This window comes from Camelina sativa, chromosome 1 (assembly GCF_000633955.1).
Source record: "Camelina sativa cultivar DH55 chromosome 1, Cs, whole genome shotgun sequence".
Taxonomy (NCBI): Eukaryota; Viridiplantae; Streptophyta; class Magnoliopsida; order Brassicales; family Brassicaceae; genus Camelina; species Camelina sativa.
Window position 1 is genome coordinate 2718809 of NC_025685.1, and position 9072 is coordinate 2727880.

At 37.9% G+C, this 9072-nt stretch overlaps 4 protein-coding genes across 5 annotated transcripts in view; 1 reads left to right on the plus strand and 3 right to left on the minus strand.

Moving 5' to 3' along the window:
- The window catches only part of LOC104731252 (purple acid phosphatase 15-like), a 3849-nt gene extending 3424 nt beyond the window's left edge, over nucleotides 1–425 (minus strand). The window contains exon 1 of the mRNA XM_019244876.1: nucleotides 117–425. Within this exon, the coding sequence (XP_019100421.1) occupies nucleotides 117–369 (253 nt within the window). The 5' untranslated portion in view covers nucleotides 370–425. The remainder of the gene's footprint in view (nucleotides 1–116) is intronic.
- Nucleotides 2038–4984, plus strand: LOC104731341 (GPI transamidase component PIG-T). Of its 2 annotated transcripts, none has more exons than XM_010450717.2 (5): nucleotides 2038–2484; nucleotides 2780–3976; nucleotides 4096–4239; nucleotides 4337–4517; nucleotides 4627–4984. In XM_010450717.2, exons 1-5 carry the CDS (start codon nucleotides 2260–2262, stop codon nucleotides 4818–4820), a joined length of 1941 nt encoding a protein of 646 aa, XP_010449019.1. In that variant the 5' UTR covers nucleotides 2038–2259; the 3' UTR covers nucleotides 4821–4984. The 2 variants fall into 2 exon arrangements, with proteins under 2 accessions (XP_010449019.1, XP_010449094.1); XM_010450792.2 differs by having other exon boundaries at nucleotides 2039–2484; nucleotides 4630–4984.
- Nucleotides 4995–6056, minus strand: LOC104731484. The gene is made up of 3 exons (XM_010450907.2): nucleotides 5492–6056; nucleotides 5314–5403; nucleotides 4995–5230 (listed from the first exon to the last, which is right to left on the minus strand). The coding sequence occupies exons 1-3, from the start codon at nucleotides 5793–5795 to the stop codon at nucleotides 5016–5018; spliced, it is 609 nt and encodes a 202-aa protein (XP_010449209.1). The 5' UTR covers nucleotides 5796–6056; the 3' UTR covers nucleotides 4995–5015.
- LOC104731560 (callose synthase 9) overlaps nucleotides 6330–9072 on the minus strand; it is a 16618-nt gene continuing 13875 nt past the window's right edge. The window contains exons 45-52 of the mRNA XM_010451014.2: nucleotides 8242–8355; nucleotides 8082–8170; nucleotides 7812–7970; nucleotides 7633–7735; nucleotides 7386–7505; nucleotides 7164–7214; nucleotides 6871–7053; nucleotides 6330–6774 (exon numbers count right to left, since the gene is read on the minus strand). Of these exons, the coding sequence (XP_010449316.1) occupies nucleotides 6538–6774; nucleotides 6871–7053; nucleotides 7164–7214; nucleotides 7386–7505; nucleotides 7633–7735; nucleotides 7812–7970; nucleotides 8082–8170; nucleotides 8242–8355 (1056 nt within the window). The 3' untranslated portion in view covers nucleotides 6330–6537. The remainder of the gene's footprint in view (nucleotides 6775–6870; nucleotides 7054–7163; nucleotides 7215–7385; nucleotides 7506–7632; nucleotides 7736–7811; nucleotides 7971–8081; nucleotides 8171–8241; nucleotides 8356–9072) is intronic.

Sequence of the window (9072 nt, forward strand, 5' to 3'; positions counted from 1 at the left end):
ATTGAATTGAAGAGGATTATTAATCACGTAATTAGCCAAAAAAATGACGTAATTAATAAAAAAGATAACGTAATTTTTCAGTAAATGAGAAAGTGATTGAAGGTGAGAAAATGAACCTGTGATCCAAGAGACCCATATAGAATCGTGATCGGAGGAGAGGGAGATAGAAATCTGCTCCGGCTCGAAACCGGTGACACGGCGGCGGACGCGGGGATCAGTGTCAGGCAAATCGATGGCTTTTCCCCGGAGAGAAGTGTCCAACGGCACCGTCACGGGAACGAAAGGTCCGTCCAACGTTGAAGGGATATAATCGGCAGAGAAGATTGCCGGCGAGAGAAAACAGAAGAGCAGAAGTAGTAGAAACGTCATCGTTTAGTTCACAGGGTGGTGGAGTTGTGGCGGAGATTATCATTGTTGTGGGCGGGTTTCGGCTTTTTGTTTTTTTTTTTTTTAATTGTTGGCGTTAGGGGTATAATGGGAAAAGAATCTGCCCGATTAAATAGTCATTATCGTTAAAACTAATATTGAGTATGGTACACTCCATAGTTTTCTGTGTATGCGTGCAGTCGAGGAGTTACACTGGTGACGTTTTTGGTTTTGTAAATTAGTACTTTTTTTCCAATCTTGGACAGTGGAGATATATCTAACCGCAATGTTTTGTGTCCTTCTGCTTTGTAGTTTTGTGGATGTTTTATAACAGGTTCTATTCTCCCTTGTCTGCTACTTTTCTTTTATATAAAAAAAACTTGGTCTGATGATTATCTCACAATATATTGGTTATTCGTTTTGTGATTTTTATCTCAATTTATATTGGTCCAAAATCATTACAATATAGTTTATATACACCATAAATTTCTATATTCACCATGTATTCCTCATGATTCTTAATAATTTACATAACTTCATGAAAGATATATTTTTTTTTTGTCAATAAAATATCAATCAGCTCATATGAGCCAATTTATAGGAAAAATATATTTATTGTTTGTATATAATAAATACAACATAAATGGTGATTTTGTTGATACAGTACTACTTTTTTTTTGTTATTTGGTTTTACTAATTTTCAAGATAACATACACCTAAAATAGAGCCAAATCCAATAAAAATCCAATAACGAATCTATAGCAATCGTTAAGTAATTGGTTTTACTAATTGTCAAGATAGCATACATCTAAAATATACCCAAATCCAATAAAAGTCTAATAACGAATCTATAGCAATAGTTAAGTAATGGCCCAAAAAATATATATATTTTTTTCTTTTGTTATTTGGTTTTACTAATTTTCAAGATAACATACATCTAAAGTAGATCTAAGTCCAATAAAAGTCCAATAACGTATCTATAGCAATCTTTAAGTAATGGCCCGGAAGAAATTTTTTTTTTGTATCCCACATCGGCAACTACAAAAATAAACAATCTTAAAATTAATTATAAATAACAGTACTGTCAAAACACTTATTTATCAAAAATTGGTTGTTAGATCAAAGAACTAGATTATTCAAAATATGAGATTGATCTATGTGAATTGTATGGAACTCTTCTTCTTGATAGTTATGTGAATTGATATGAATATATTCATACCAATTTACTATACTATTTAGAGAAAGGGTTCCATCTAGTTCATATAGTTCAAGTTCAGAATTTGGAACCATCTAATTCTTTCAACAAAACAATTATATATATATATTTTTTGGTAAATGTAATTAGCCAAAAATAATCAAATTTTAAACAGTTCAAACGATTAGAAAAATCACAGAAACACAAAATTGATTAGCAATATAGAAATTTCATCTTGAAATAAATTCTTAATTGTAATAATTACATCTTAGCTGGGGCTGTCATTTCAAGTATCAATATGATGAACCTTGTGAACTTAATTACAAAGAGTCAGAGATGATGACTTGATATCAAGTTGTAATGTTTCATGTATTGTTATGGACTTTGTTTGGCAAGCTCGACGAAGCCCAAAACTTTGAAGCCCACTCGCATGCAATCCCTTTTAAAAACTAAAATCGAGCTAAACCGACCGAGAGTAAAACCAGACTAAACCAAAACTCACTGATCCAAAAAAAACTTTGAATAATGATGAATTGATGATGTTGAGGAGGAGGAACTAAACACAACTCTCACGTCGTCGTCTTCGTCTTCGTTCGTTATCTCACTCCTTCGCCGGAGCTGAGGCATTAATACTTCGTAATGACCCGATCCGCGCAGTGACCTACTCCGGTGTTTTTTTTTATCACTGAATCCCGATTATGGCTAGCCTTGTTCGATCTTGGATCCCTTTGTTAATTTTGCAATCGTTTTTGGTTGCGGTCGCTTTTGGATCGAAAGAAGCTGAACAATTCAGCGAGGCATTACTGTTGAAGCCTTTGCCTGATCGAAAAGTTTTAGCTCACTTCCATTTCGAGAACCGAGCTCCTCCGTCTAATTCCCATGGCCGCCATCACCATCTCTTCCCGAAAGCTATCTCTCAGTTGGTACATTAACTCCTCTTTCATCATAATAAGAACTGAGATTAGAAATTAGGGATTAGAATTTTTTCTTATTTGGTTTGCTTGGATGGGGAGATTTCAGCTTTAGATGTGATTAGGTTGTCTCGAATTTGCTTTAAGCTTGGAAGATTCTAATTGAAAATTTTGTACCAACTGTTTCAGAGAATCTTGATTTTGAGTAGCAGTGATATAGAATTATGCAGCTTTCTAAGAGTAACTTGAGTTTGTGCAAGTGTGTTTTGGTTTTATGTAATCTCTCATAATGTGAATTCTGATACAGGTTCAGAAATTCCGGGTCAAGGAGATGGAGCTATCTTTTACTCAGGGTCGTTGGAACCATGAACATTGGGGAGGATTTGACCCTCTATCAAGTATGAACGCCAAGCCTGTTGGGGTAGAGCTGTGGGCTGTGTTTGATGTTCCTCAGTCTCAGGTTGATACTTCTTGGAAAAACTTAACCCACGCCCTGTCAGGGCTTTTCTGTGCTTCGATCAACTTTCTAGAGTCTTCAACTTCGTATGCTGCTCCTACTTGGGGGTTTGGGACAAATTCTGACAAGCTGAGGTATGGTTCACTGCCACGTGAAGCTGTTTGTACCGAGAACTTGACCCCATGGCTAAAGCTGCTTCCGTGTAGAGACAAGGATGGCATTTCCGCACTAATGAATAGGCCTTCTGTTTACAGAGGGTTTTATCATTCTCAGAGGTTGCATTTATCCACGGTTGAATCTGGTCAAGAGGGATTGGGTTCTGGCATAGTGCTCGAGCAAACTCTTACTGTTGTTCTTCAGCCGGAAACTACTTCTGTGGAAACAAATATGCAGCCAAGTTGGTCCCTCAGCTCCCTCTTTGGGCGAAAAGTAGTTGGGAGTTGTGTTCTTGCAAAGTCAAGTAATGTGTATCTTCAATTGGAGGGTCGTCTTGGTCACGAATCAAAGAACGTAGATACAGAAATAGAAGCTCACAAACTCTGGAAGAATGCAGATTTTGATTTGTCCCTTAAGCCAGATAGGGTTCTTCGAGAAAGCAGCGGCTTGCTCTTTATCTTTGATATTGACAAATCTAGTGACAGCGAGCCATTTGATCTTGGCCTTAATTGGAAACTTCCCTCAAAATGGTCATGTCAACAAGCTCCATTACAGGCTAGTCGGTTTTTGATGGGAAGTGGGAACGAAAGGGGTGCAATAGCCATCTTATTAAAAGCGACAGAATCACAGGAGAAGTTACCCGGCAGAGAACTCACCGATGGACGCTGTACAATAAAAGCAAACATTTTCCAAATTTTCCCATGGTATATTAAGGTTTATTACCATACCTTACAAATTTTTGTGGACCAACAACAGAAGACAGACAGTGAGGTCTTAAAGAAGATCAATGTTTCACCATCTACGGATAAAGTGTCATCTGGAATGTTGGAGATGATGCTGGAACTACCATGTGAAGTTAAATCTGCTGCCATATCAATCGAATATGATAAGGTGATCATTCGTTCACCATACTTTCCAATTCACGTAGCATAATCTGATCGTCAAATAGATTTGATCTTGCGTGTCTCGATACTGTGTGTATACTGATCTGTGTCCGAAATTCTCACCAGGGATTTCTACATATAGATGAATATCCTCCTGATGCTAATCAAGGATTCGACATTCCATCGGCTCTGATAAGCTTCCCCAGTCATCATGCTAGTTTGGATTTCCAAGAAGAGCTCAGCAAATCACCCTTATTATCAAGTTTTAAGGTAGAGAACCAATATAATACTCAAAAGGTTAATGTTTATCTTCCTTTGTTACTTAATTCAACTACAATAATTTCATTTGTCTTCTGGTCTATTGCAGGAAAAATCCCTAGTTCGCTCCTACACAGAAGTATTGCTCGTACCTTTGACAACTCCTGATTTTAGCATGCCTTACAATGTAATCACAATCACATGTACCATCTTCGCATTGTATTTCGGATCATTGCTCAATGTTCTACGTAGACGAATCGGTGAAGAAGAAAGGTTTCTCAAAAGCCAAGGTTAGTCACCAAATGCTCTGTGGCCAGGATTCAAGATAATTTGAGGCTCAATTCGGCTGAGAAAACCTTGATTCTAATGTCTGATTTATGATTGTTCTGTTTTCTCCAGCAGGAAAGAAAACAGGTGGAGTTAAGCAGTTATTATTAAGATTGACAGCCAAGATTAGAGGGAGACCAATTGAAGCACCATCATCAGAGTCGCCTGCAGCTGAATCTTCGTTCTTGTCTACTAAACTTATCTTCAAAATCATATTAATTGCAGGAGCTGCTGCAGCATGGCAATATTTTTCCACGGACAAGTAAGTAGCTAGGCTTAATTAAATCTTTACAAGAAAAAAAAGAACCAGTTGTACCATATGTGTATCGACAAGGTAATTTTGGTCCGTGTAAGATTTGCTCTTAGAGTTGTATTAGAATTTTGCATTCTCGTTTAGTCAAAATACTTGAGAGATAAAAACTTTTACATACATAGGCTGCTCAATTTCTACATAGTCCTTCTCATCTTATCTTCTTACAAGAAGCAGAAGCAATCATATCATCTTCTCTTCTCCTCTTGAGACCATCATCACTAATGAAACTGCACTTCAACGGCGTTTGAGAACCGCTCCCTCCAAAGCTAACATCCATGTTGAGTTTTAGTTTCTTGTGTGAGTGTGAATCTTCAGGCAATAATAGCTTTCTCTTGTTACATTCAGAGCTCAGAGATTCTCCAACTGATGAAACCGAAAAGTCAGATTAAACTCTAAGACACATCATAATCTTAAAACTACAATGGTGTGACAAAAACTCCTCATACCTGAACACTTATGTTTGAACTTCTTCGTTTTGAGTAGACCAAGATCATCATCGCAGGTTAATAAGCCCTCCTGAGGATCAGAGTGTGCTCCTGGGAACAAAGGAGATAGAAATAATAATTTTAGATAAGAGTTTGAATTGAAAATTTTACTGTCAAAGCAAAGGAAGAAGAAGCTTACTTTTGGAACCGAGTTTAGAGAGCTTGCCGTGGACGAGGAGAGCATCGGCTTCGTGTTTTCCAGTAGACAAGCCTTTAGCGGAGAAGAAAGCGAGCAAAGACTGCCATGTCACATAAGTGGCCATTAGGTCAATACCTCTGCTTATGAAGTGACCATTGAGCTTCACCGTCGATGGTTCGAGCCCAAACACTGCGGCTATGGCTCTAAAGTCTAGTTTCTGGTCGTTCCAAGCAACCCACTCCACAATCTTGGATACCGCGGGACAGAAAAGTTTGATCTTCCTCCTACCCGTGTCTCCCGCCATCTCTCTCTCTCTCTCTCTGCTTATTAGAAGCTTCCAATAACGATTTCTGTGGAGTTTTCTGGTAAATAAAAAGGGCTCTGCTTCCCCAACGGTACCTTTTGTAGGCTTCTGAGAGACCTTCCGACTAGAACCTTCTACCTCCTCCAGCGATTCCTTTCAGCGTTCGGAATTAGGTCTCGACTTTGTTAGATGGGCCTATAGAATAATGGGCTTTTCATATCTCGCGGATTTTTTTTTAAATAGTCCAAGGCTCTAATAAGCACCTAAAAAACCGTTTATATTAAAAATATAGTTTAGAAAGAAGATTATGTAGCAACAATCTCATAATATCTCTTCATTGAAAAACCTAAGGATTAGGCGAATTACAACTCTCACAACTCTCACAGTCTAGCTAGTATGTTGTTTTTTACATACAACACACCATCCACGTAGTGAATTTTCATTTCAATTATATCTATTAAATATTTCTTCATTGTGGTTTCTTCTGTCATAATAACAAGAAATCAAAAAGATTTCACTATCATTCCGTTTGGCTCACTTAAAAGTTAAAAACAGTAAATACGTTTAGATCTGAGAGTAACGGTGTGGGGTTTTTGGTAATTTACAAAATTCTTAAAATGCCTAAAACTACAGACAGGCTCCCATCAATTGCTTGCTACTACTACACTCGCAAAACTAAACATAAATAAATATGTATGACAAACACAAATAGTACTTCCAAATGGAAAATCTAATGAGATTCTTAAAGGCCGGAATTGGGATTGTCTCCTGCGAGGATAAGAGAGATCTCCAGACCACGACTGAACGCTTGGTTAAACATCATACGTGTTTGGAAGGTTGACACAAAAGGGAACCAAGCACAGAGCGCAACGGGAAGAAATATGAGCATTCCCATCAATGCATCGTAGAGTCTTGCGAGGGAACGGATCGACTTCCACATTCCAATTCGCTTTATGACTGGCTTCCAAGCACACGCAATCTACAACAAGAGAGAGGATATGTCAGTAACCATTACAACTCTGCAAAGACGAGAAAGAAATGAAGGTATCTAAGGTGAGAAACAAGAATTTCTTACAGAAAGTATTCCCCATCCTGTCGGTATGAAAGCCAATACGCAGGCAAATATGTCTACGACTGACAGGTCTGTGAGCACTATCGCTACGATTATGCCAGCTAGAGCCACCAATAAGGAAAGACCTTGTATAAACCTCAGTAAAAGCTGGAAATTGACAGAAATCTTCTGGCTGAAGGTAAAAACCTATTTCAATGTCCAAAGAAAACAAGGGAGATATCTCAGATCATGTAATGCAATTCAGTCAAAAGATTAAGGTTATTGGAAAACGAAGCATACTGATGTAATAAACCGACCTTGAAAAGTACTATACTCATTGCAAATGCAACCCATGACCAACCGTACACCTGCAGATAGATAAGTTATATTATTAACCAGCTGCGTTCATAGAAAAGATCATAGAGCAACCCTTGTAAAATCATAAATGAGTTCTCCCACTCTTCAACTAGTCAACAAAGGGGAACACTAGCAAACTAAGATATGCAAAATCAAGTAGTCAATGAAGGGAAAAGCTATACCGCAAATGATGTGTCTGATCCTTGCAGCTCCAGTTTGTAGACAATACCATACTGGAAGATAAAGAATCGAAGACTTAAGATAGTCTCCATTATTCTCCCGCTCAAAGTCCGAATGTGAGACTGTTGACGCACAAATATAATTATTATATGCCAAATCAAGTAGATAAACTAGTTGACAGCCAAGTAAAAATCCCTGAAACATCTCTGAAAAGTGTACTGTTACAGCCTGAAGAGCATTAGTTCTTACCAGTTCTTCTTCCCACCAAGCTTCCCAGCTTTCAGCTCCTTTCACACCAATTCCACCTCTGTAAAAGAGCCAATTTGTCCATTCCTTGAAGTCCTCCACGACTCTGAAAGGAGAGAAGAAAATTGTTCAATGGGGGAACATGTTACTCAACAAGATATGTATAAGATAACACCACTTACTTCTGCCACTCGAACCCGGCAGGGTTGAACAGATACGGAGCAAACAGCCAAGAAACAGCCAAAAACCAGCTGCTAACAGTCAGAAGGATGTAGGAAACTGCACCAGCTTCATCATTGCCATATGCAAGGTAGACAACCAATAAGAGAATAACCTCCATCCTAGAGAAAAAAGGGAGCATATCAATGAATTTTCCATCTTTTACTATGGGTAATACAGGTATACATTAAAAATATACATACATAAAGCTAAAGAGTATACGAGGAGATTACCCTTTGACAAAATGACTTCTGGAATAAAGGCGGTAGTTTTCAGAAAATTTAATATGCTTGACAACGAAGCCTCTTCCAGTGGCTTGGTACTGTAAAAAAATACTGTTTATCACATTCCAGACGATATAGAGAGATTTAATAACGGAGAATGAGAATATACCCTTGCACCACCATGGAGAATTGTCCGTCCAAAATAATGAGTTCTTGTGCCAAGGGAAAATGTGAAGAAGACAGTACATAGCTGGAATTGCATTGTTATGAAACTCACAATGGCCTACACAATGGAAGATGGAGACAAATAAGTTCTATTGCAAAACACAGTATAAAATTAATTTTGACCAAATAACCATATGCCCGCATCAAGTAAGGATCTGCTTTCAGATAATCGAACAAAAGAATATGAGAATTCAAAACACTAGAGCCTGTATCCAGAATACAGTGCTTAGCTGTAACTGACAATGCCTGTATCCACGAAAGATGGGTTACGAGATAAATTTTAAACTAGCAATAATACATTATAAGGAAAACATGTGGATGTGTGACCATAAAGCTACTTACAAGCCAATAAAACTATATTGTAGATGAACAAGCTAACTCAGAACACTATGATATGAATAAATGGTGGAGAACCAGTACCTGGAGAAAACCCTGTTCCAAAATAAATCCCAAAACCATTGGCACAGCAGTGAAGACACCAATCTGAAACAGAAACTGAGCATTCAGGGCGGCGCTAAGTGCAGTATCGTCCAGAAGAATAGCTCTTTCACGAATAGTAGCTCCAACTCCAGAAAGCGCCTATAAAACTCAAACACAAGTAGGGTTATAAAGACCTTCACCCAGGATTAATATGCAAGAATAAGTCATACAATAATCATTTATGAAGATGGCACATGCATCGTAACCATGCTTACCAGATATGCCCTCCCATACAAGAAAATATACACAGTAAGGACCGTCAGCTGCAAAAGTCCATGTAAATGTTAATTCATCA